We start from the raw sequence: 27,390 nt of genomic DNA, 5'->3' as shown, positions 1-27,390 counted from the left end.
CGTTCTTGCCAGACATGGAAACCTAATCAAGAACTTCCAACATTTGCCCAGCTAGATTTCAGATTTAGACTAGTGACTGCTTTATAGCCCCCATTCTCCCCAACGCTAGGAAAGAAATGTCTATATTAATTATCTTATGCTTGTCCCACTATTGTATGCTGTGTGAGAGCCAGAGAAGCGTGTCTTTAGTTTCACAAGCCTACAGATCTGGAGGAATTGTACTCTGAAAGCTTCTTAGGAGCTATGGCCAAGGACATTCATCTACACTTGGACCTGATTTCAATGGTGAGAGTCTGGCCTTTGAATTCATGCTGTGATAAGATGAGAGAGGGAAGGAGTGTATTTAGCATGTGAATCACGGGGTGACCAAGATGCAGGCGGTGTTAGGCAACCTCTAAGATGACTTTCTACTATCCCCACCCCCTGGTTTTCATGCCTTTCTGTAGTCCCTTCCCCTTGATTGCAGGCTGGATTCACTGACTTGCTTCTAATGAATACAGTGAACATGGTGGGATGTCACTTCCGAGATTAGGCTGTAGAGGGCCTGTGACTTCCATATTAGGTGCTCAGTCTCTTCCTCTCAGACCACTTTCCCTGAGAGAATCCAGCTGCTCTGCCAGGTGGGCAATGGGCCAGAGTATGGAGAAGCCCAGGTGGCAAGGAAGTAAATCTCTGGCCAACACCTGGCAGAACCTGTGGCCTGCCGACAGCCACAGGAGTGAGCTCAGAAGTAAATCCTTCCCTGCCCAACCCATCGAGTGACTACGGCTCCAGCTAGCACCTCAACAACCGCCTCCTTACAGACCCTGAGCTGGAGGCTCCGAGCGAAGCCACCCGGGGTCTCCAACCCACAGAAACCATGATAAGAAATGTTTGTTGTTTCTAGACAGTAAGTTTTGGGATCAGTGGTTATGCAGTCATAGGTAACTAATATAAGGAAACAGATCCAGGTATCAAAATGCAACTTAAAATTGTATTCTTAATTCATATTAAGTAATTAATTATTCATTTCAAAGTTTAATTATTTGTTTTTACTATATATCTTAATTGTTAATAAATATTTCTTCTTAAAAACAATAATGAAGAAAAAAGTAAATTTCATAACTTTACATTTTATATATATATATATTTGAATTCTTAAATTTCCAAACCCTAACACTGTGTATTTATATATTGTATGAATACTTTATAAATAGTGCATATGTGTTGCTTGTGTCTTCATATAATGGGACAGTGACTAGAAGGGCATACAGGGCTGTATCTGAGGAGGGAAAAAGACAAACGGCACTGGAGAGGGTCAAAGGGACTTCAACTTTATCAAAAATGTTTTGCTTCAATTACGGTTTCTAAAGATCCAAAGCAGGTACAAAAAAATGTCAATCTGGATGGTGGGATTTGTCATACTTGTCTCAAAACTTCCATGTGTTTTTCAACTTGCTCCTGACCCAAGACTGAAGTGTAAAGATTTAGTTCAGAGCATGTCCAGGCTCGGCAGAACATTATTTATAATGGGAGGTTCAGATGTTTTATGAACAAGTTCTAGCAAACCTAAAAGGAGCTCATAAAGGCTCTGTTATTTCAACTGTTGCCAACCAAGCATAGGAAAGATACAAGGCTTCCCAACACCTCTTACACCTGACATGTTTAAAACATGCAGCCTGCATGTCGGTAGATGGCCAGGAGACATTTGCCCGTACAGCCAAGAAATAAATCTGTAATTGGAACAATAAAAGGAATAAAATAGACTTAGATGGATCGAAAAACTAGTGCAAAGTATCTCCAGAATTCTAGTATTAAGAAGCAAAATCTTTAAGGAAAGGTAACTCCTTCAACTTGTAAGGAGCGTTGTTGAAAATTCTGTGCAGGACTGAGGTAGGATCCATCCCACCTCCCAGAGCCTCATCCTTCCTCCAGCATTTCTGAAATCTCCATGGAAGATATGGGGCGAGAATTTAAACAGGGTACCCATCAAAGTGTCATTTCTGGAAGACATTCCTTCCACAGTAATGTCTTTTGAGATACCAAGTTTCCTCTCATCTTTTCTTCCTTTTTTTACTTTTTTTTTTTTTTGGACCTCAGACTTCAGTTGCAAATAATTGTGTGCTTTTCCTTTAAATTAATTAATTATTTCCCTCTGGAGAACCAGACTAATACAGTACTTCAGGGTAGGACTCACCCTATATTGGCTGCCTGCTCTCCTAGTGGTAGGCCACAAACTTTCTTTAAAATCTGTGTCATCACAAAAACACCATAGTGTACATCCCCCTATGAACTTGTGTGAGAATTTTGGGGGGTTTCAGACCTGCCTGCCTGTGCAGACCAAGTACCCCTTGATTAATGGGGAGCCAGAGTCCCTCGAGGAAGGGCTCTGCGCCATTGTTATAAGTACACGCTGCAAATCTTCATCCAGGCTTTCCCCAATGGAAACCAAGGCTACCATTTTAGAAAGGTTTATATTCAGTAGTTACACACTAGAAATATAAAACTTGGTCAGAAGTTCCCTTAAACTATTGAATAATTGTTTTTAAAACTGTCTCTTAAACTATCAAAAATGGAGCAAACAACTGCCAATGGTTTCTAAAGAGTTTTTTTATTTTATTTAAATTGGCCAAGAGGTGAATCAACCCTTAGCTGTTTTCAGTGGCTGAAACCTTGTGTTTATTTTAATCTATGGCTTCCCTGGACCATATCTGTCTTTGGCTTCCCAAATCTATTCACTGTCGGGAAGCTGAGTCCAATTGACTCAAAAAAGCTCTTGGTGGTATAAAGGTTGAAAACCAGGGAGTCATCCTTACTCTCTTCCAGCCTGAGCGCCACAATTCTAGACACCCGCTGCCCTTGCAGACCAGATGCAGACCCACTGACTCAGAGGACCCACGGAAAGACTCTGAGAGTCTTATTCATAATGCTTAACCAGTCACATTTTTATTACCAGTTGGCAGCGAAGGAGTCTTTTTAAAGACTGGGCAGCATCAAAAGAAAAACTGGAAAGGAGGCTTTGCTGAAGTGAAATGAACTGACATGAGGAAATGCAAGCTGTACAGGTCCACGCGTGCTGATAGGTTCTCCTTGGTTAAAAAGGCTTTCCTAGCCCTGGCCGGTTGGCTCAGCAGTAGAGCACCGGCCCAGCATGTGGAAGTCTTGGGTTTGATTCCAGGTCAGGGCACACAAGAGAAGTGCTCATCTGCTTCTCCACCCTTCCCCCTCTCTTTTCTCTCTGTCTCTCTCTTCCCCTCCTGCAACCAAGGCTCCACTGGAGCAAGTTGGCCCCAGGTGCTTAGAACGGCTCCATGGACTCCGCCTCAGGTGCTAGAATAGCTCCAGCCACAAAGGAGCAATCCCCCAGATGGGCAGAGCATCATCCCCTGGTGGGCATGCTGGGTGGCTCCCAGTCAGGTGCATGCCAGAGTCTGTCTGACTGCCTCCCGACTTCTAACTTCGGAAAAATACAAAACAAAACAAACAAACAAAAAAAGAAGGCTCTCCTAGTGGCTGGGCAAGTTCCCTCACTGGTACCTGGAGAGAATGCAGGGCTGGACGGGGAGTAACGTTAGCAGGCAGGCAGCGCTTGTGCTCAGCTGGAGGCCGGCACCATGGGATGGCTGTACTCTTGCAGACAGCTGCAGATGTCGGAGGAAGTATGGAGACTGCTCCATCAACCAAGCTGCCTTACAGAAGCTGGACTCATGGCTGGTTGGCAGGAAGTCGGCAAGCAGGTGCTGGCTTTGCAGAGATGTGGAAGAGTTGGTCAGAAGAAACTGGAGCCACCACTGAACGATTTGCCTAACCCTGTCACACAGCAGGCTGGTTGGGAGGAAAGGGGCTTGTAGGCACTTTGGTTGCAGGAAGTGGGTCCACCACAAGTTGGTTGGCCAGTACACATGGTGCCACAGGAAGCTGGTTTGCAAGAGTTCTGTACAGGACAAGGGGGCTGGCAGTTAGCCACTGGCTGGCAGATAAAGGATATGGAAGGTTGGCAGAGCAGTGGCTGGCAAGGGGAGGTCACACGGTAAGTAGGATTGCAGGAACCAAACGCACGAGTAGGTGGCTGAAAGGGGACTGATTGGCAAGTCTTAAAAATGTAGCACATGGGCTGGTAATAAGTTGCTTTGCAGGGCTGATCTCTACCACTAATCAGGTGACATGAATCTCCTTGGCAGCAGGTTGGCTGGCATGGACTAGCTGCATAGCTGCTTGGTGGGCAAGATGTTTCAAGACAGGAAGTTACCTCAGAGCTAGATGGCCGGCCAGACCTAATGTCACAGCAGACTGGTTGGCCACAAGCTACCTGGCATGATCCGGACATGAAGACAGGTTCCTGGCAGGAGCTCTGTTGACTGGGGCTGGCTTCGCAGAACTTCCCCTCACCACTGGCGGGTTCCAAGCAGGAGGGCTGGCATGAGCTTCCCAGACACGGAGGCTGATCAGGGCTGGATCCACAGCAGGCTGTGGAGGAGCAGAGGGGTTGGTAAACCAAACTCACACACGAAGTGGCTGGAAGGCGGGTAGGTTGGCAAGGAGCAGGTTCACAGCTATGTGGGGCACTGCCTGGTGGCTGACGGTTTTCTTGCCATCTTCTGCTCTGGCAGGAACTAGGCAAACAGATACCATTTCGGAAGTTGCCACCATTTGGGTGCATGGTGATGGTGGACACAGCTGGAGTAGCCGTGTTGTTTCCAGGACAATTGCTGTCCTCCATGGTGCTGGCGCTAACTTTGCCGGGAAGGCACAAACTCAGTATACTGAGTTTGAAAGACACCTGCTACACAGGGGCTTTTATAGTCCTTCATTAGGGGTGTTGGCCTGACAGATAGCATCTTTCCTTGTTATTGTTTCTACCAGTCTGCACACAAACATCTGATTAGCAAGCTTCAGGAGCCTGGTTGATGTTGTCCCCACTTTTAAAACTTGTCTGTTGAGTGGAGAGTTTTTTTGCTAAGTTTGGGTTCCTTGATGCTGCTCGTGCTCTGGGATGAGCTGTCGCCTTGAAGGTTGAGTGCCAGCCTCCCCGAAGCCAGCCTTCCTCGGCACTGACCTCCCATCAGGCCGCAGCCCAGCCAAAGCAGCTCGCTCCTCCACCAGGAAGACAGCTCTGCACCATTCAATCAGGAAATGAAGCCTGACCCAGTTAAGGGAGGACGATGTCAGAGACGGCGAACAGACAAGCAGGCAGTGCATCCCAGGACATCCTTTCTAGAACCTTCCCATTTGGCTTTCCTGAAATCCAACTTTAACAATAGTAATGGCTTCATTTGCTGCATACTTACTATGTACCAAGTCCTTGGCTGCATTTTTCATAGGATCTGTGCAATGGCCCTAAGTTAGTAGGTGTAATTATCATCACCATGTTGAAAGCAGCAAAACTAACGCAGAATTTAAACCATGTTTCCAAAATTATGCAACAAAGGGTAGAAATAAGATTCAAACCTAGGTTGGGCTAACCCCAAACCTCTGAAATTAACTATCTATTAGCCGTTCCAACTTTGGAGGAGCCGGGAGGGGGGGGGGGGACTCTAACATAGTGATAGAGGGCTGACATTTGTGCAGAGAAGCCTGCTAACGGACAGGTGGCTCCAGCTCCGTGCTGGGGTCATCTGCGCACTCCAGTGACTGTAACCATCAGCCAGATCAAACTGCTACGCATACTTACCTCTGCTTATCAATACACCCAAAGACAATCTTTTCATTTGGAAATTTAAAACTGCCAAATGTTTCATCAAGAAAGGTTAAACGTACACTATGAAGTCAATAGCATTTGAATTCTTTAAATCTAAAAACATAGCAACCAGAAGTGACGTGAGGACATTGCTGCAAAGTTGTCTCAATGTTAAATCAACCTCTTCCAAGAGGGATTTATTTGCAAGGCGTTTTTCTGATTCTTCCCCTCTTCTGGGCTGGTCCTGGCTCTGCTTACCAGCTGACTAACTCATCCCGCACAGGTCCACGTCCTGGCCTGGCTCACAAGGCAGATACACGGTGGAGTGGAAAGACCATGGTTTTGGGAGCCAGATTGGGCTGGTCTAGACTTCTGGATCTGCTACTAACTCACTCTGTTGGACCCCTTAGCTCATGACCCAGGGTTCAAAGTACCAAAAGTTCATCAACTGCATTGCTGTCGCTCAGGTTATTTTTGTTCTTACTATCTGCCTCACAACTCTGGAAAATGCTGGAAATCTTGGAAGATACTTTTCAAAGTGCCAGATACAAAATGCCATTTCCTTATAACCCACCCCCTCGTTCTCATTTTAAAAAGAGAAATTTTTCTGACTGACCGATGCCTGGGAAACTCTGCCCACTGTGGGTCTAGTGCCTTCCCTCCACCACTGCTTCTTATATCCCAGCCTCAGTGACTTCTTTTGCCCTCATCTCATCACTACTCATTTCGGCATCTTGCAAACTACAAGGGTCCCTGACATGTGTTTTATTCTTGAATGTCTACATCCCAAAGCTCTCATTTTGCAAGAGAAAATACTTTTGGTCTTAACCAAAGTAAGTCATCAAGATGGAACTTAAATATATTATTTGAGAAACCAGGTCAACTTCACTCTAAAAGCCATGCCAATATCCTTTAACCATACATACCGTTGTTATTGTTTCGAAGAAATCTATTTTACATCCAGTTTTCTCTAATTCTCCTCTTGCTTCCTTTCCTCTTAAAGAAGCCTTTCAAGAGTTTGGTAAAAGGGTACAGACATTCAGCTATAAGATGAGTTCGGAAGATCTAATGGGTATAACATAGTGACTAGAGTTGATAATACTGGGTTGTATAATTAAAATTTGCTGAGACAACTTAAATGTCCTTATTTTTAAAAAATGATAAATATGTGAGGTGATGATGTGTTAATTAATTAGGTAGGAGAAATTCTTTCACTGTGTATGTATATCAATTCATTATACTGTACACTTTCAATATCTTACAACTTTATTTGTCAATTATACCTCAATAAAGCTAAAAAAATATCTCTCAATAGAGACAACTTTCATCTTGTTGTGGTTCAAGGCACCAAGGGCATCTAGTGAGTCACCAAGGGCTGTTGTGATCACATCAAGAAATACAGCAATACGTAAACAACACGGGCTTTGGACAGAACTGGGTTTTTGCCATTTGTATGTTCCTTACCAGCTGTGACTATCCTGAATTTCATGTTTATCAGCCCCTTATGAATATAGATATAAAATACATACATATATAATATATCATACACAGTATATATAATATAAGGTATATATTTTTATATATGTATACACACATGTTTACTCATATATGTAAATACATCTATGTGTGTGTTGTTTTTGAACGTTAGATATTTATATGTTCTCTGAGGCTTATTTATGTCAATCCACATTACATTGATAATGTTCACTTATGTTGCATGTAGCCATTGTCTAGTCTTTTCCCCTGCAACGTACTGATCTATTGCATGACTATATCACAGTGTTCTTGTCTCTGTTGTTGGGCACTTGATTTGTTTGTCTTTTATATTCTTCACCTGTGAAATAGGGGAGAAGAAGCCTCCTCACAGAATGACTGATTGACATGAAAAACTGAGTCTGTGCTTGGCACAGAGATTTAAAATCTGGCCAACTCCTCACTAGGAGGAGACAGAGAAAATTCGAATAGCCTAATTGACAGCAACTCCAATATGAGTGGCAGGATAAGTTTCACTCACTTTTGACTCTCTCCCTCTGCCATTGTCTAACCCAGTGCTTCTCAAACAGGGGTGGTTTTTGCACACAGACTCCCCTCCAGACGATGTTTGTCAGAGTCTGGAGACATTTTTGCTCATCACAATCCAGGGAGGCTACTGGAATCTAGTTAGTGGAGGTCAGGGATACTGCTTAGCATCATACAGCACGTAGCACAGTCCCACAACAAAGAATTATCTGGCTCAAAATATCAGTAGTGGCAAAGTTGAGAGCACTGGTCTGCCCTCTCATGCTTAGGATAGCCCAAGCTGCACCTTGAGGACAAGGGATAGCACTTCATTCTGTATACTAAGTGAAAGTAGTGACCAGAAGAGATTCCATGCTTAAAATGTCATAAGAGCCTGATCAGGCTGTGGCACAGTGAATAGAGCGTCAGACTGGGATGCAGGGAACCAGGTTTGAAACCCCGAGGTCACCGGCTTGAGTGTGGGCTCATCTGGTTTGAGCAAGGCTCACCAACTTGAGCCCAAGGTCACTGGCTTGAGCAAAGGGTCACTCCATCTGCTGTAGCCTCCTGCTCAAGGCACATATGAGAAAGCAATCAATGAACTGCTAAGGTGCTGCAACGAAGAATTGATGCTTCTCATCTCTCTCCGTTCCTGTCTGTCTGTTCCTATCTGTCCCTCTCTCTCTCTGTTACACACACACACACACACACACACACACACACACACACACACACACACACACAAGATTATAAGAGACTATATATGGAGTTTATACCCCCCCAAAAAAAATTGTCTTATAGGGCCTAGGAAAATATAAGCAAAGCTCTTGCACAAGAAATCCAGGTTACCTCTTTTATAATAAGTATGGTCCCTGCACACACTTGTTTTCATCCCATTGGGGACCCCAAAGCCACTGGCTTCCTCCCCAGTCTCCCTATATCAAAGAGCATGCTCCCTGTGCAGTTCTCAACAGCAAGGCCAGAGGGCCATTTCAAAACACAGTGCTCTTCACGTCACTGCCCTGCACAGCTCCTTGATGCTTTCATGTCAGCCCCACACCTAATCCAAACGCCTCTGTCCAGTATTCAGGCCCGACAAGGGCAGCTCCTCTGACCTCAGAGCTCACCACTCCTCTGGACAAAAGCACACCTTTGTCCAGGCCTCACCTAGTGAACAGGGTGCTCACAAGCATATATTTCTTCTGCCTGGAAAACTCCTTCCTGGTTTCTAACTAGTGAACTCCTACTTGTACTGAAAGAAAAGGCTTCAGTATCACAGTCCCCAAGAATCCTTCCCTGGTTTCCCATTATGCCCTGCTGAGTTCACAATGTCTGTGCTTATCTCTAACTTGGTATTTAGCATAATGGAGGATAGTTCATTGTCTGTCTGTCCATCTGTCTCCCTACCGGCATGAGCTTCTCTGAGAGCAGGAACCGAGAGTTTTGTCTTCTCATTCCCAGAGCCTGACATAGTCCCTCGCACCAAACCGCTATTTCATAAAACTTGTTGGATGGATGAATGGATCAATAAAGGTGCTCTCAGAAATGAAGCAAGTCAGCTGATGAGAATATGGCATTAACAAGAAAGCAATGAGTCCCTGGCCGGTTGGCTCAGCGGTAGAGCATCGGCCTGGCGTGCGGGGGACCCGGGTTCAATTCCCGGCCAGGGCACATAGGAGAAGCGCCCATTTGCTTCTCCCCCCCCCTCCTTCCTCTCTGTCTCTCTCTTCCCCTCCCGCAGCCAAGACTCCATTGGAGCAAAGATGGCCCAGGCGCTGGGGATGGCTCCTTGGCCTCTGCCCCAGGCGCTAGAGTGGCTCTGGTTGCGGCAGAGCGACGCCCCGGAGGGGCAGAGCATCACCCCCTGGTGGGCAGAGCGTAGCCCCTGGTGGGCGTGCCAGGTGGATCCCGGTCGGGTGCATGCGGGAGTCTGTCTGACTGTCTCTCCCCATTTCCAGCTTCAGAAAAATACAAAAAAAAACAAAACAAGAAAGCAATGAAAACAGCATGTCACTTCAACTTTGCTATGTTTATTGGACAGTTAAGTAACCTTATCTCATTGAAGAGATCAGCAAGGAGTGAGCGTGCGCACAGCAAGGGAACACACGCATGAGAACTGGGGGGAAAAAATTATGCCAGGAAAGAGACTTGAGATGATGTGGCAAAGCTTGATGGCGGCAGAGCACAGAACCCAGAATGTCTTCCGCTCGGTGCTCAGGAGGGCTTCACTTGGACCATTAAGATGCTGTCATTTCTGATGGGTTCTTTGAAGCCTAAGCAGATGGGGAGTGATGGTGCAGAAAGAAAAAGATTCTAACTAAGTCATGATGTGCTTTGGGGAGGGCAGTCAAGTTTTCTCTCGTCGGAGGTTCGTTTTGCAGGCGTTGGTGAGGCTGAGGTCAGTTCAGCGGTTGGCAGGCTTGGTGGCAGCAGGCTGGCTGGTTGTGGCCTCCCGGGCGGTTGGGCTGGTGGAGTTAACCTCAGCGGGCTGGCAAGGATTGACGTCTGAGACTTCCGTCTTGCAGGGAGTGGAGTCAGCACAATCTGGTTGGCTGGAGGTGGACTTTTTGCAATCCCGTTTGCAGGAGTCAGCACGAAGCAGGCTGGAGCTCACCGGGCGGCAGGTGACAGAAGTGACACAGGATGGGCGGCTCAGGATAGAGTAATAAGGGCGGTAGCAGGCAGGGCGGTAGCAGGCAGGGCGGTAGCAGGGAGGGCGGTAGCAGGGAGGGCGGTAGCAGGCAGGGCGGTAAGAGATGGACGTCGTATACGGTTGCCTGTACGGGAGGGGTCCAGAGTAGATGGTGCGGTAAATTGGGCGGTAGGAAACCGGAGTCGTGCAAGGCTGTTTGCAGGAGCTGGGTATGTAGAAAGTCCGAGAGCAAGTTGGCTGGGCGATGGCAGATGCAGAAGACCCTGGGCGGTAGCAGAGAGGCTGGCAGGAGGTAGACGGGTAGGAAACAGGCTCACAGCCGATGGACCGACTGCGCTTGATTACATAGCCAGTGGGTTGGCATGGACGAGGCACACAGACTCTAGGTGAGCAGGAGCTGGGCTTGGGGCACATAGGTTGGCAAATGCTGGAGACACAACAAGAAGGCTGCTGGCAGGTGGTAGAAACACAAGGTGTTTCACAAGGGCTCGGAACACAGCAGACAGGGCGAAGGCAGACAGGCTCACACACCAGGGTCACACAGGGAGCAGGTTGGCAGATGCTGGGCCCCGAGCAAGATGGCTCACAAGGAGTGGGGTCACAGCAAACAGCCTGGCAGCTATTGTCTACAGAGCAGACAGATGGACAGCAGCTAGGTGTGGGGCACACTGACCGACAGCAAGCGGATTCACAGACCACAGGTTGGCAGGAACTAGGCACAGTGCAGACAGCTGGGCAGCAGCTGGGCTCACAAAGGACCCTCTGGCAGCAGCGGGGCTTGCAGACAATGGGCTGGCAGGGGGTGGGCATACACAGGACTGGTTGGCAGGAAGCACCCTCGCAGCACACAGGTTGGCAGCAACTGCTCGTGGAACAACAGGGCTCACAAATGGTGGCCTCACAGCACACAGGCTGGGCACAGCTGCTTACGGAGCAGGAAGGCTCACAAATGGTGGCCTCGCAGCACACAGGCTGGGCACAGCTGCTTATGGAGCAGGGAGGCTCACAAATGGTGGCCTCGCAGCACACAGGCTGGGCACAGCTGCTTATGGAGCAGGAGGGCTCACAAATGGTGGCCTCGCAGCACACAGGCTGGACGCAGCTGTTCACGGAGCAGGAAGGCTCACAAATGGTGGCCTCGCAGCACACAGGCTGGGCACAGCTACTTATGGAGCAGGAAGGCTCACAAATCGTGGCCTCGCAGCACACAGGCTGGACGCAGCTGTTCACGGAGCAGGAAGGCTCACAAATGGTGGCCTCACAGCACACAGGCTGGGCACAGCTGCTCACGGAGCAGGAAGGCTCACAAATGGTGGCCTCGCAGCACACTGGCTGGGCACAGCTGCTCACGGAGCAGGAAGGCTCACAAATGGTGGCCTCGCAGCACACGGGCTGGACACAGCTGTTCACGGAGCAGGAGGGCTGACAGCATTGTGGGTCACAGCTGGATGATCCGCAGCCATCTAGACAAGTTACCAGTTGCCAGGTCTGGCTCCGGCAGGAACTGGGCAAGCAGACAGGCCCCCTGCTGCTCACCGCAGTGGAGCAGAGAGAGATGGCTGGCATGGAAGGGCATTTCCTAGAACAGCAGCTTCCAGACATGATGGAGGTGCCTCTGCTACTTGGTTAGTGCTGCGAGGTTGCTACCTGACTGAGGCAGCTCTCTGGGGCCCTCATTTTTATATCCCCCATCGTCACATGCTGTTTTGAGCTCCTGCGTCTTTTCCTCCTTGCTGTTTGGGCCGCTTTTGAGAGGAACATCTTATTATGCCAATGTTTGTTGACCTGATGTTGTTTATCTACCCATCAAGAAGCTGTTTGTTTACTGACTTGTTAAATTTGGGATCCTTGGAGCTACAGGTCATCTGGAAATAAGCATCCTCACCTCCAAGCTGAATGACCCGCGTTTCTGAGCATTATGAACAGAGGAAGAAGAACGGAACTTATAATTTATCCATCTTCTCGTCCTCCATACCGGCCCTAGTCTGGACACAGGGAATGCCCATGCATGAGACCTACTCACCCATTCTCATATATATCACTCTGGTGGGTAGACAAGCATGCAGGCAAACTCACTGCAATGCAATGAGAAACCTAACAATAGACATACAGAGATTAGTGGGGAGGCCAGTGATGAGCTCTGTGGAAGCGGGGATGTCTGGGCTGGATTTTATTTTATTTATTTTAGAATCATATTCACTTTTTTTCTTTTAAATAATTTTTTTATTTTTAAATTGCAGTTGACATAACTTATTATATTAGTTTCAGTGATTAGACACTATATAACTTGACAGTACACATATTATTAGGATATTATTGACTGTGTTCCTTATGCTGTACTTTATGTCCCCACGACTATTCTGAAACAACCAAGTTGGTGCTACACCAAGTTGGGTTTAGTCCCTTCACTTTTTCTACCCATCCCCCAGCCTCTCCCATCTGACATCTGCCAAAATGTGTTTTGTATCTATGAGTCTGTTTCTGTTCTGCCTGTTGACTTATTTCATTTTTAAGATTTAATTGTTGATAGATATGCATTTATTGCCATTTTATTGTTCATATTTTTATCTTTTCTTCTCCTTCTTCAAGGAAACCCTTTAATATTTGATGTAATACTGGTTTGGTGGTAATGCATTCTTTTAGCTTTTTCTTGTCCGGGAAGCTCTTTATATGTCCTTCGATTGTAAATGATAGTTTTGCTGGGTAGAGTAATCTTGGTTGTAGGTCCTTGCTTTTTATCACTTTGAATATATTTTGCCACTCCCTTCCAGCCTGCAGTTTCTGTTGAGAAATCAGCTGACAGTCTCATGGGAGCTCCCTTGTAGATAACTAACTGCTTTTCTCTTGCTGCTTTTAAGACGTTCTCTTCATCTTTAAATTTTGCCTTTCGTCTTTAACCTTAATTATGATGTGTCTTGGTAGGGTCTCTTTGGGTTCATCTTGTTTAGGACTCTGTGCTTCTTGGACTGTATGTTTATTTCCTTCACCAATTTAGGGACGTTTTGTGTCATTACTTTTTCAAATAGGTTTTCAATTTCTTGGTCCCATCTTCTTCCAGCACCCCCGGATGTGGATGTTGGTAAGCTTAAAGTTGTCTAAGAGGCTTCTTACACTAGCCTCACCTTTTTTTTTTATTTTTATTTTTTTTTTGGATTCTCTTTTCATTTTGCTTTTCTGGTTGGGTGTTTTGTTGCTTCCTTCTATTCCAAATTGCTGATCAGATGCTTGGCTTCATCTATTCTACTGTAGATTCCATGTAAATTAGTCTTCATTTCAGTTAGTGTAGCCTTCATTTCTGACTGGTCCTTTTTTATGCTGTTCAGGTTCTCACTAAATCCATTGAGCATCCTTATAACTCGTGTTTTGAACTCTGCATCTAGTAGATTGTTTGTCTCCACTTTGTTTAGTTCTTTTTCTGGAGTTTTGTTCTGTTCTTTCATTTGGGACATGTTTCTTTGTCTCCTCACTTTGGCAGCCTCCCTGTGTTTGTTTCTATGGATTAGATAGAGCTGCTATGTTCCCAGATTTTATAGACTGGCTTAATGTGGTAGGTGTTCTGCAGGGTCTAATGGCCCAGCTTCCCCATTCACACAAGCAGGGAACTCAAGGTATGCCTCCCATGTAGGTCATGTACACTTTCTTCTTGTATTTTGCCTTGATTGCTATTGGCATGTCAATGGGAGGGATTTACCCCCAGGCCAATCAGCTAAAAGGACTAGCTGTCACCACCGATCACCTTGGGGGATTAGCTGTGCAATGGCCCACCCAACAAAGCAAGAATTATCTAATGGGGCTCTGTTGCCCAATGACTCCACCCCTTGAGTGTGTCATTTGTGGAGGTGGTTGGACAGTGGTGCATCAGTATGGTCTTAAGCATACCACTGGGTGCATTGGCTCTGGGGTCTCCTGGGAGGTACAGGGCAAGGTCAGCCACCACTTATGTTTTACCAGGGCCCACCAGGCATGAGTTACAAAGCAATCTGCAGATGGCTGCCAGCTGTGCTGGGCTTGGAGGTGCCCAGGAGAGGCCAAGCTGCAAACTGGAGCCAGCTGCTGCTAGTGCTGGGCTTCAGGGTGCTTAACAATAGGTACGGGGCATACTGAGGCCAGAGGATGTTTATTTGGGGTTTGTGGACCTTTGAGAGATTTTAGGAAAGTCTGCATCATGAGCCAAGACAGGCTGATTATATGGAAACACCACTGGAAGTGACTTCATTGGGACAGAAAGTTGGATGGGGTGGGGTTTCAGGGAATCACCAAGACAGGGCTAATAGTGTTAGCCTGATTGACGGAGACTCAGATATGGTACCACCTTTTCCTGCAGGGAGAGAGCTCAGCAAAGAAACAATGGCCTCTGCCGTCACTTCTGTCTTAGAGAAAATTGTCCCCCCAGCTCTTCTAATGCTGGACAGTTCAGTTCCTCCCCATATGTCCTCGGTTCCTTTCAAGTTGCTGCCCCACCTCTATAGCTCAGAGGACGTGAGTCAGAGTAAGTCTGTATGCAGGTCCTTGGATTGCCTGAGACTCCAGCAGCCCTCCATCTTGCCCAGCCACAATCCCTACTGGTTTTTACAGCCAGAGGTTATGGGAACTTCTCTTCCGGGCACTGAAACCCTGGGCTGGGGGGCTGGTGTGGGCCTGGGACCCCTTGCTCCTCGGGGACCCCTTGTTCCTCGGGGAGGACCTTTGCAGCGGAGGTATTCCTCCTGATATTTAGCCTCCACATGCGGTTGTGGGACCAGCTACAATCTTCTTGTCTCCACCCCTCCTACCAGTCTCACTGTGGCTTCTTTATTTCCCCAGTTGTGAATTCCACTCAGACAGATTTCAGGCATTTCTGAATGATGGTTGTTCTGTAGTTTTGTTGTAATTTTGATGTGGTTGTGGGAGGAAGCTGGTACCACATTTACCTACACCACATCTTGACCAGAAGCCTCTGGCTAGATTTTAAATGACTGCACTTCACAGCAGTGGCCTTATTTAAAATTATCAGCAATCCCATCAGACAGGGAACCTTATTCCTCCATTACAGATGAAGAAAAGGAAGGGGAGTTGGAATAAAAAAGTTTGTCACTTACTAGAGATCCCATAAAGCTTGCCCCCAATCTAGAGCTGCTCTTCTTCCCCTTCACCATCCTATCTGGACAGACTTCCTCAGGAGACTTTGTCAAAGCCACATGTCACAGGCTTAGCCGCCCATAATGCTGTCCTTCTTCCTGTTCTGTGAGCAGCCCTGCCCCAGACCACTGCCTCTACCTGTCCCTGGAAGACACCTGAACTGGCCACTCTGCTTCTGTTTTTTTTCCTTCCTCTCACCCCCACATCAAGATCTCCAGAGTTCTTCTTACATCTGGTGATTTTTTAAATTAAATTTATTGGACTAACATTGGTTAATAAAATATAAATTTCAGCTGTACCGCTTTATAATACAATATCTGTATACTTTATTGTCCTCTGGTGATTTTAACAGCTCTTTAAAGAAAGATATATCCAAGACCCAAAGGGTAAAGAATAAAGACAGATTTTTTTTTACCAAAGACATCGTGAACAAAAGTGAACAACACAAATGCTTTCTCAAATCATTGTGTCAGTGCTACTGCTTGAGACAGACATGAGGTGAGAAACAAACCCTAGGATTCTAAACACCAAGGCCTTATATCCTTGCTCACCGAGGCCTTCCCTTGCCTCCACCATGTGCTTTCAACATCAATGCAAAGGCAGCTTTAGAAAAGCTAAATCATTTTTTCATTCATTCATTGTTCTTCTGTTTATGCAATAATTTATGCAATTATTTGCTCAGTTTCAATTGTATTTATCCATTCAACACAGCCATCTTTGGTTCTTTCTGTGTGATGATACAAAATGAATGAGTTGCAATTCCAGCCATAATGAGCTCAAGTTTAGAAGAAAGACAGATACATCCATAAGCAATTATGGTACAGTATACATACAAGTGATACAATACTTGGACGCATGAGGTACTATGGGGGCACACAGGGGAAACACCAACGTGGTTTTGGGTAAGTTAGGGAAGGCTTCTTAAAAGCATGATACTTTTTGGAAGAAGCAATTGGTTCCATAGCCAGGATGAAAATTTCAGGGGGACTGGAAAGCATAGTGACAGGTCTAGAGGGGTTACTAGGCACTCAACCATGAAAAGCCTATAGACTACAGTAATAAGTTGGATTTTATACTGACACCTGGGAGTTTTAAGCAGGGGAGTAACTTGACCAGGTTTGTCATTTGGAAAGGTCTCCCTGACTGTGGAGATGTGATTGAAGAAGGAGGTCCAGGCTGGAAGTGGGCCAACCATTAGGGGTCTGGGACTATTACCCAAAAGCTTCTTGGTGACAATATGAACTGGGAAGTTCCTTAGGACAGAAATGATATGAGAAGTTTTAAAGGGGCAGAATATACAAGACTTAGTGGTTGAAAGTGAAAGATTGGTGATAGGGAGTGCCGCCCTTTGAGATGTGGCAATAGAAGAAGAGAACTTTTAGAAAGCTTTGCAGAGGGTAAGGCAAGGAGAAGACCTCAAGACCCTGATCTCTTCCTTTCCATTTCCTCTCCTCTCCACCCACCATCTCTTCCTCAGCTAAACCAGCAATGATATTTCAATTAGAAATGCTCCTCACCCCCCAAAAAAATCCTTCACATAAATGCTCTCAGCTGAAAAATTTGCATAGCATCATCCAATATGCTAGAATATCATCACTTCAAAGAATCCTTCCCTGCTAAGTAGAATAGGCAGCTCTTTTATCTATCCCATCCCTACTTTATTCTTTTCTGTAGCTCTTGTCTCCATTGATGTTATATAAACACCAGGAGGAGAAGAATTATGTTTACTTCCTGATGTATACCTAGCACCCAGAGCAGTGTTTGATACATAGGCAGTTCACTATTAATATTTGTAGAATGAATGAATGAATGAGGACCTCTGCAGACAGCTAAGAAGGGCAATCCTCTATCGGTAATTCAAAGAAATTACTACCTTCCATTTACCCTTCTATGAGGCTATGGTCATGAGCAATGAAAGAAGCAGCTACTATTAATCACAGTTGCTCAGTGTAGGCCAAATGACCTCTTGGAAACTTTGTCCCTTTGGCATGCTCCTGTTCTGACCATGGCTTTTTCTGGGGGTTTAAAGAGCCGGTACTTGACCTAAATAGTAGAGACTGAAACTGAACCAGAGCAGAGTGAAATCTAAAATTCTCTCCTAAAGCAAGATATTGCTAATACTGCTGGTATTTTTAATGCAACAACGACAACAACAAAATGAAAACACAAGGAGCTATCACTAGAAACTTGCTAGAATGGCTAAAAAAAGACTGACAATATCAAGTGTTAGCAAGGACACGGAGCAACTGGAGTACATACAAAATGGTATAGCCACTTTGCAAAACATTTAGGTACTTTCTTATGAAGAGAACTATTCACTTACTACTTACCCAGCAATCCAACACCTAGGCATTCATCCAAAATAATGAAAACATATGTCCAGACAAAAAATTGTACATGAATATTCATAACAGCTTTATTCACAATAGCAAAAAACTGCAGGTAATCCAAACGTCCTTCAGTAGATGAATATTTTTAATGTAGTTAATTCATATAATGTTGTTTATTCACTCAGTAGAAAGGAATGAACTATTGATAGCTACAATATGAACAAATTTTTTTTTTTTTTTCATTTTTCTGAAGCTGGAAACGGGGGGAGAGACAGTTAGACAGACTCCTGCATGCGCCCGACCGGGATCCACCCGGCACGCCCACCATGGGGCGACGCTCTGCCCACCAGGGGGCGATGCTCTGCCCATCCTGGGCGTCGCCATATTGCGACCAGAGCCACTCTAGCGCCTGAGGCAGAGGCCACAGAGCCATCCCCAGCGCCCGGGCCATCTTTGCTCCCGTGGAGCCTTGGCTGCGGGAGGGGAAGAGAGAGACAGAGAGGAAAGCGTGGCGGAGGGGTGGAGAAGCAAATGGGCGCTTCTCCTGTGTGCCCTGGCCGGGAATCGAACCCGGGTCCTCCGCACGCTAGGCCGACGCTCTACCGCTGAGCCAACCGGCCAGGGCATGAACAAATATTTTTAAGTGTTATTCTAAGTGTAAAAGTTCATAGTGTATGATTTTGTTTATATGAAATTCTAGAAAAGGCAAATTTTATAGTGACATAAAGCAGATCAAAGGTTTTCTGAGACTGTAGTAGAGTGAGGGGATTGCCTACAGAAAGGCACTGAAGAATTTGAGGAGTGATGGAAAGTTCTAGATCTTGAGTGCACTAGTGGTATATTACTTAAGTATATACAATTATCAAATCTAATCAAACTGTGCACTAAAATGGGAGTATTTATTACATGTAGTATATCTCAAAGTTAGCATATAAAAAATGAAACAAAAAAATTTAAAGGCAAAAAGTAAAAGCAGCATCATCCCAGTTTTATTTGAAAAAATATTTACAAAAGAGTATGGAAAGATACGTGTCAGTAATAAACCCTAAGTATTCTGTATTTTTTCATATTTTTCGGAATCATTGCTATCTATGCTTATGATTAGAAAAATATATTTTTGTATGTTGAATAAAACATTGCTTTGTAGGAATAACATTAATATTGTTCTCCCAGAGTAAGAGCAGAATTAATAATAGTTCATGTGTATCAGCTCAAGGTCACATTCAGCAAAAGGTTGAATCAACTATCTTTTGAATTTTAACCTCCCAGCTGAACCCCCACACACCCGGTTCAGGATCCACTTAGCAGACGATGCTCACCCCTCTGGTCCCTGGGCCTCCTGCAGAAGAAACGCAGTGGGTTCCAGGACACAGAATCCTAACCCAGAATCGGGAGACTCTGCTGAAGCATGAGGCTGGAGGAAGGACCTGGGCCTCCCAGAACTTCACTGGAGCCCACGTGCTGTCAGAATTTTGCTACAGCAATCCCTTCCATTCAGAACCAAGCTTGTCTTACCAAGCCTCCTCCTCCGACTTTGCCAGAATGTTCCGACCAAACCTGAAGCCTCGGACAGAATCATTCTAGGAGTACCATAATGCAGAATGGAGCCGTGCACCTTGCTCAAGGTTCAACTTGGCAAGCAGCAGCATTTACCCGGAGCTTTGCTTATAATTAGAAAAATATATTTTCTAATTATAAGAAAATGAAGGGCCCAGGGCCTCCACCAGAGAGCTAATGGATAAAATCTCTAGCAGCCAAGCCCAGTGATCTGCAATTTTTAAAGCCTCCCCAAGTGGCTCTCGTGTTGCACATGGAAGCTTTAGTCTACATGTGCAGTTCTCAAACTCTGGTGCATAGGAATTATCCGGGGTTCTCGTTAGAAACACAGATTCCCAGGCTGAGTCTGCTCAGCCCGCTGTCTCAGGGAGGGCCTCAGAATCACCATTTTAACTAACCCCCCCCCCCCGGGACTATGATGCAGGTGGTCCACAAACAGCATTTCAAAAGCCCTTTGTGGGCGCCAGAGTAAAGTTTTCAGGCCCACTGCCCAAGAGGGGGCAAAAGAAGAGGCGGCAGAACTAATTCGGTTATGCCAGCGTGCTCGAATTTATTAAGAAGTGAACAAGGAGGAATTTTTGCATCTCAAAAGCAGCAGAAAGCTGAAGAAGAGGGGTCAGTCCCAAAGACACCTTGAATAAGAGGATGCCTTACAAGGACAAGAAATTCAACTCCATGAAAATCAAGCCACGGGGATTCGCCCTCGCGGCTTCCGGGATCACGTTGGATGGCACGTGGTTTTAGTGCCTCACCAGCGCGTGGCTCTTGTTCTCGGAGCCTTGAAATGGCAGGGCGGGCGCTGGAGAACAAGCCTCCTCTACAAATAACACGGGAGGCAGGACACTGTCTTGGAAGGTCCTGGACCCCAGGAGGTCTCCACCTGGAGCAGATGGAGGCTTTTCCTGGGACTGCCTCAGTGGAGGGGGTCTTCATTTCGTGTCGCAGATAGGCGAGGGCTGGCAGCAGACAGGGCCGCAGCACCCACCGGAGCCACAGCAACCGGATCCGCAGCAGCTCCCGCAGCAGCCGCCCCCGCAGCCAGATCCGCCGCCCCCGCAGCCAGATTTGCAGCAGGAAGACCCGCAGCAGCAGCTGTTGCCCCCGCAGCCGCCGCCTCCGTAGTCTCCGCAGTCTCCGCCTTTGCAGCCGCAGCAGGACCCTTGGCAGCAGGACCCGCAGCAGCCACAGCAGGACGGCTGGCAGCAACACTCATCGCAGCAGTCTTGCTCATCGGAGCAGCCGAAGCAGTCCCCTGGGCAGCACCCCATGATCCCCGCTGGTCAGGGCGCAGATCAGCGACGCAGCCCGAGTTCCCCAAGTCTGACAGTCACCGGCCGGGCAGCAGCTTTTATATCCCCTCCCCAAGGGTGTTGGCACAAGGGTCAGATGTTTTCTTTGTTATTATTTATGCCAGTGTCCATAAGAACGTCTCATTAGCTGCCTGTTTATTTTCCAGCCCTGAGTACCTCAACTCATAAAAAAGCCCTACTCGTCCCAACTGCTATTTGTCCAGAGGGTAAAAATACATCTTCCGAAAGACCTGTCATCACGGTCACACAGGGGCCAGCCATCATTAGCCCAGGTTGGGCAGAGGAAAGAGAAGCCCGCGGCAGACAGGCTCTGGGGTAGGTGCTCCTCTTCCACATCTTTGCTGATGTAGGTGGGCGGCCGACCCTTTTCGTCACAGATGCCAGTCCTGGGAGACCAGAATGGTAAAAGCTGGATGCCCTGTGCTGTCTGCCACAGGCAGAGGCTGCTGAGAAGGTCTGGTCATGTGGCTCCTCCCAGTTGGAAAGACATCTTCATCCCAGCCATGTGAGCCAGGCAAATATTTGTGTGTGTGTGGTATGTGGAGTGTGCCGCACGTCTGTTTGGGCTTGGTCAGTGACCAGCAATCATGAGTAATAACTGCCCTATGAAGTGGAAAGAGACTCATCATAAAACTGCAAGAGGCTGGGGAACCACATTTCTCTGGGCTGTGCAGTGAACTGAACACTCACTCACCCTTCTCTCTAAAGGGGCCGGAAAAGCAGTGGTCAGAACCTGCAACACCCCAGCCCCAGGCCATTCACTGATAGGAACAGGGGAAGGAGATGGAGAAGGAGGAGATGAAGAGATGAAGGAAGAGAAAGAAATGGAGGAGGAGAAAATGAAGGAGGAGGAGGAGATGGAGGAGGAGGAGATTGTAGAGAAGAGGGAAGAGGAGAAGATGGAGAATGAGGAGGAGGAGATGAAGGAGAGGAGAAAGAGATGGAGGAGGAGGAGATGAAGGAGGAAGGAAGAGAAGGAACAGAAAAAGAAGGAGGGAGGAAGGAGGAAAGAAAAGAAGGAAGGAAAGAAAGAGAAGAAAGGAGATCACTGAGCATCCAAAACACCGCATTAAAATGGAAATGTTGTGTCCTTGTTTAAAACCATCTGGCAGAATGAGGAATATGGGTACAAAATACCCAGAGTATTATCTAGTGAATAAAATGCCATTGGAAGACTAGAATCTGCAGAAGATTTGGGTCCATGTGTAAATTCTGAGATGTATTAAATTTCCTGTCTCCTTTGGGTTTTGGTACCTTGTCATCCTCTTGGAATGATAGTAGCAATTCTGCAGCCTATAGGCTCAGCCCTCTGGAAGGCAGCGCCCAGAGTGAGAGGTGGGGGTGAGGGTGGCGGTGGGATTGGTGGTCTGGATCAAGGGACACAGTCCCTCCTTTTCAATTGTTTTTTTCCATTTTTTAGATGAACCTGGAGGGAAGGCAGCCTCTAGAAGGAGCTAGAAGAATTGAAAACCAGGAGGTGAGGGAATGGAGACAGGGAGAAAGGATGGGTTGCTTGGATCTGACATGACACTCAGTACATCATGGGATGTGGAATTTTAGACGTAAGAGGGACCCCAAAAGATTATGTGGTCCAGGGCTTCTAAACAAGATTTTACACTCAGAACTGTTTAGGGTTGGGGGCTTTTGGAAAACACAGATCCCAACTTGCACCCAGTTCTATTAAACCAGAATATATGCTCATGGGAGCTTGAGAAGCTATATATTTGAAAGTTTCCCAGATGCCTCAGATTATCAAATACATTAGGAAACAATGTAATTTAATGCCACCATGACCATCACCCGCAAGCACTTTTTTAATATAAAAAATGATAAGGTTGGGATAGGACACATTTATGATAGACTTGACCACAAATGTTCTGGTTCCTGATCCGGTGTTCCTGCCACCACTCCACATCCACAGATGGACACATCTGGGTAAGTATAATATGGCAACATTCACTGAAGACACATTCTTTTCATTCTTTTCTAATAATAGGCAATGCATTCATGTGATCAAAGTGCAAAAGGAATGCAGTGAACAGTCTTCCTTCTCTTCCTGTGTCCTGCCAGCCCTGCCTCTCACCCACCTCCCTCTGTCCCCAGTATTACTTACCCCTCTCTGCCTGAACTTATTCATTGATAACATGGAAACGGTGATACAGTGCCAATTTCATAAGTACTGTGAAGGTTAGATAATTTACACACGGACCCAAATCTTCTGCAGATTCTAGTCTTCCAATGGCATTTTATTCACTATATAAATACAGCACTTAGATCAGTGACTGGCCACATATTGTTTGATAAACATTAGCTATTATTTATATACAAAAAGATAGATGTATATGTATATATGTAATATATATTTTCTATTTTACCGTTCATTACACAAATGATAGTGTAATATGCACACTGTTCTTAACTTTCTTCTTTCTTAGCAAGATATCTTAGAACTCATTCCATATCAGTATATAAAATTCTTTATAGTATTCTATTGTACCAATCATTTAATCAATTCTCTATTGAAAGACATTGGTTTCTAATTTTCAATATTTTGTAAATAAGAACTTTATATTTTAAATATTGCTATACTATAACTTAGCATATCTTTATATATCCCTCCCATAAGCTCTTGGAAGAGAAATTGCTGGGTAAATGAGTTTTTGTACTTGTCATTTTGATGGATGTCGCCAGGCTACCCTTTATAAAGGTTGTACCAGTTTACCCTCACACCAGCAATGTGTGAGAATACCTGTCTCTCCGTGCTTTACCTGTACAATGTGTTATCAAAGTTGGTGACCTTGACAATCCGATAGGGAAAAGAGAGGACCTTGAAACAGTTTTAATTAGCATTTCTATTATCGTTAATACAACTAAGCAATATTGCAAATGCTCAAATGCTATCTGTGTTTCCTTTTCTGTGAATCATCTTTTTCATTGTCCACTTGTCTGTGGGGTTGTTGGTCTTTTTCTTCGATTGATAGGAATCCATTGTGAAATAGAAAATGAAAACCTTGTCTCTGAGTTAAAAATAGTTCCCCAGGTTGTCATTTAACACTGTAGTTAAATAGTAATAATAAAGTTGACGTTATAAATTTTATACTTGCTTACTGTGGAATTTCTGAAAAATATAAAAAATTAAATTTATCTTCTATAAACCCACAACAATGATATTTACTCCTCTAATATTCTTATTTTCCTTTCAGTGTTTTTTCTAAATATTTACATATAAATATAAATGTATATACATACAGATTATATATGTACAAGTCCATATATATATATATATATCAACTACAATATTCTAAATCCATGTTTCAAGGTATGTTAGAAAGTATAACTATTTTTTTCTAAGTCTGCTTAAACCTATTTCAAAACTTCATTCCAGTTTATGGGGGAGGTTAAGTCAGTTCTGTATAAATTCAGAAATCATTTGGGATTTCTCTCTTCCATCTTTTATCTGGAGATGGTATCTGAGTTTGGTGGACTTGGATAGTATCATAGCATAAAAGAGAATGGCCGTGGTTCATGGTGTGCTTCCACTGAAATGTGCATGGTCCTCTCTTGTTCCTGACCATCATCCTCCCTCCGATGGCCAGCTGAGATATCTGAGTTTCCTCTCCACAAATTCTGCATCCTTCCCTCACCTCATCCAGGAGGCCAAAGATCTTCTCTGTCGCTCTTTTTACTGCAAAAGTCTATTTAAATTGCATAAGCTAAGCATTGACTTGAGTCATTCTCTTTACACTTCTACAGTACTAACCCTAAGCGGGGGCAGTGAATATGAGAAAGACCCCACTGATGCCCCAAGTCATGAGGAAAGAGCAGCGGTGAGAGAAATTGCAGAAGAAAGGTAAGACCAGTCAAGTATTTAAGGTTTCATCTTGACACATAGCTTTACAAAATCAAGATCATGGTGTGTAAATTGACTTATGCGCTGAATATTGTACGTAACCTGAGAAGATGCTTATAAATATGTTGATTATTACATATTATAAACATTTGAGCATTTATACTTTCATGGTGATGTAAACCTTCCTTATTGTTGGATATTTGAGCTGTTTCTAGTTTTTCAATACTAAAAGCAAAACTTGCTTACTTTAAACGAATTTATTGGGGTGACATTGGTTAATAGAATGATAAAGGTTCCGAGTGTACATTTATATGATACATCATCCATCTGTATGTTGCATGATGTGCCCGCCGCCCAAAGTCATATCTTCTGTCACCGTAATTGGACCCCCTTTTCCATTTACGCCCCACGGTCCCCTCTGGGACCACCACGCTGATGCCTGTATCTGTAACTTTCAGTTTCATATTCCACCTATGAGGGAGATCACATGTTTCTTGACTTTTTTCTGTCTGACTTCTTTGTCAAGAGATTTGTCATCATTCCTAGTCTGATCATGAAATCTCATTGTAGTATTTATCTGTACTTATTTCATTATTAATGCATTTACTTCACAGGCCACTTTTATTTCTACTTTTGGGAATTAGCTGCTCATGCCAATTTTTTGTTAAGCCATTCATCTTTACTAATTTATTTATAAGAACTTATTTTAAGCTACATATATTAACTTTCCTTTCTGTCACTCACACATGTTGCAAAATTTGTCCCAAGATATCATTTCTTTTTAATTGTGTCCATAGTGTTTTTATGCATATATAATGCTTTTTATATAGGAATTCCCACCACATTTTCCTTTCTGCTGCTTTTATACTTTGAAACTTCACCATCCCCAAATGAGACACCTATTTATTTTAGTTTAGTTTTTACAGTTGCAGTTTTTATACTTATTGCTGTTATCCATTAGGAATTTATTTTGAAGTGTGGCAGATACTGCTTTACAAAAATGCCCTGGTATTCCTAATTGGGGGACTCACGTGCATATTAAGTGAATGCTAAGTGTGCAATAAAGCAGTGGTCCCCAACCCCCGGGTCGTGGACCGGTACCGGTCCGTGGGCCATTTGGTACCGGTCCACAGAGAAAGAATAAATAACTTACATTATTTCTGTTTTATTTATATTTAAGTCTGAACGATGTTTTATTTTTTTTAAAATGACCAGATTCCCTCTGTTACATCCGTCTAAGACTCACTCTTGACGCTTGTCTTGGTCACGTGATACATTTATCCGTCCCACCCTAAAGGCCTGTCCGTGAAAATATTTTCTGACATTAAACCGGTCTGTGGCCCAAAAAAGGTTGGGGACCACTGCAATAAAGAACGAGATGAAGAGGTACAGCAGGAGTCATTAAAAACCTGGGCATAGCCTGACCTGTGGTGGCGCAGTGGATAAAGCGTCGACCTGGAAATACTGAGGTCGCCGGTTCGAAACCCTGGGCTTGCCTGGTCAAGGCACATATGGGAGTTGATGCTTCCAGCTCCTCCCCCCTTCTCTCTCTCTGTCTCTCTCTCCTCTCTCTCTCCCTCTCTGTCTCTCTCCTCTCTAAAAATGAATAAATAAAATAAAAAAATCTGCTTGAGTTTATAAAAAAAAAAAAAAAACCTGGGCATGGCATCTGTTCTGGCGGCCCCTAGTGTTCATCAAGTGACATTACACAGGCAGCTTCTGGTGTTTCGTTCTGATTCTGGCTTTACCAGAAGCAACTCAACAAAACTTTGGTTTGATGTAAAAAGCTTTGTCTATTACATGGCACTGATTTAAATCATGTGTCCAATTAACCATCTCTTGGCAAAGGGGTCACATTATCAGCCCCTCCTATTGTGCTAGGTACTGCACTGAGCACTTTCTACGTGTTTTCTCGGTTAATATCCAAGATAACTATTCAATAAGTATTATTATCCTTATCTTGTACATGAGGAACCTGAGGCTCATGGTGGTCAAATACTTTAACTAGAAAGTGCAGCACTTGGATTCAAACTGGATCTGTCTGCTACTGAAGTCCATCCTCCTTCCTCTGTCAGCCTTTCTTGAGGGAGCCAGAGAAAATTACCCCTTGGTCTTAAAATAAGTGTTAGAGTAAGAATATATTCAAATGAGTGTAAGTTTTACAACCACAGAGACCATAGCTATTTTACTCACCAGTGTACATCCGTGGTTACTGTATGGTGGGCACTCCTAAATATTTACTAAACGAATGAATAAACAAAATTATGAGTAAGTGTGAGATGACCCCTTGTAGTGCAATACAGTCAAAAGGGTCAACTGGGAGAGAGTGGGGTCCCCGCCGCCGTTCTCCACTCATCTTTCTCACACTCTGCTTTGCTCGGGCGGCTCTGGAAACAGCGCTGTCCTGTAGAACCTGCTGCAGGAAACGGAAATGTTCTGCATCTGCTCCGCCCAATGTGGAATCCGCCGGATGCACATGACCACTGAGCACTGGAAATGTGGCTAATGTGATGGAGAAACTGAATTTTTCATTGAAGTTAATGTTTATGTATTTATACTGAAATAGCCACATGTAGCCAGTGGATTCCAAATTGGACAGTACAGCTCCAGAGATTTAATTACAAATGAAGTGGCAGGTTAAATTATTTTAATTGAGCTGCCAACGTGAAAACCACTAAATATGCTATTTTTCCCTAAAAAAAAAACAACAAAAATAAACACCTGAATCTTCTTAAAGCATCAAAGGATTAAGATAGTACAGATTTCCCAGAAATTCTCAAAGAACTAAATAATTGGTAGGTACTCAGAGAGGTGACTGGGCACTGAAACTGCTTCTCACTCAGGGGCATTTGCTGAATTTAACAAATTTGAATGACAGTTTTCATGAGCTCTCAAGGAATAGAAACAGAAAATAAAGT

At 44.9% G+C, this 27,390-nt stretch overlaps 3 protein-coding genes across 3 annotated transcripts; all 3 read right to left on the bottom strand.

Moving 5' to 3' along the window:
• Positions 1 to 3,748: 3,748 nt before the first annotated feature.
• KRTAP29-1 (keratin associated like protein 29-1) lies at positions 3,749 to 4,699 on the bottom strand. The gene has a single exon (XM_066366340.1). The coding sequence runs from the start codon at positions 4,697 to 4,699 to the stop codon at positions 3,749 to 3,751; it is 951 nt and encodes a 316-aa protein (XP_066222437.1).
• A 5,359-nt stretch (positions 4,700 to 10,058) lies between these two features.
• KRTAP16-1 (keratin associated protein 16-1) lies at positions 10,059 to 11,909 on the bottom strand. Its single transcript, XM_066366339.1, has 2 exons — positions 11,455 to 11,909; positions 10,059 to 11,169 (listed from the first exon to the last, which is right to left on the bottom strand). Exons 1-2 carry the CDS (start codon positions 11,907 to 11,909, stop codon positions 10,059 to 10,061), a joined length of 1,566 nt encoding a protein of 521 aa, XP_066222436.1.
• An 8,120-nt stretch (positions 11,910 to 20,029) lies between these two features.
• KRTAP17-1 (keratin associated protein 17-1) lies at positions 20,030 to 20,580 on the bottom strand. The gene has a single exon (XM_066366338.1). It carries the CDS (start codon positions 20,578 to 20,580, stop codon positions 20,242 to 20,244), a length of 339 nt encoding a protein of 112 aa, XP_066222435.1. The 3' UTR covers positions 20,030 to 20,241.
• Between the last annotated feature and the right edge of the window lie 6,810 nt (positions 20,581 to 27,390).

This window comes from Saccopteryx leptura, chromosome 2 (assembly GCF_036850995.1).
Source record: "Saccopteryx leptura isolate mSacLep1 chromosome 2, mSacLep1_pri_phased_curated, whole genome shotgun sequence".
Lineage (NCBI taxonomy): Eukaryota > Metazoa > Chordata > Mammalia > Chiroptera > Emballonuridae > Saccopteryx > Saccopteryx leptura.
Note: the sequence above shows the minus strand (reverse complement) of the source record. Positions and strands in the feature narration are given on the sequence as shown.

Coding starts and splice junctions, on each gene's coding strand:
- KRTAP29-1 (XM_066366340.1), bottom strand. CDS start 4,699: ATGGAGGACAGCAATTGTCCTGGAAACAACACGGCTACTCCAGCTGTG.
- KRTAP16-1 (XM_066366339.1), bottom strand. CDS start 11,909: ATGTCTGGAAGCTGCTGTTCTAGGAAATGCCCTTCCATGCCAGCCATC. Junction 11,170..11,454: donor AGTAGCTGTGCCCAGCCTGT/GTGCTGCGAGGC, acceptor TTCCACGAGCAG/TTGCTGCCAACCTGTGTGCT.
- KRTAP17-1 (XM_066366338.1), bottom strand. CDS start 20,580: ATGGGGTGCTGCCCAGGGGACTGCTTCGGCTGCTCCGATGAGCAAGAC.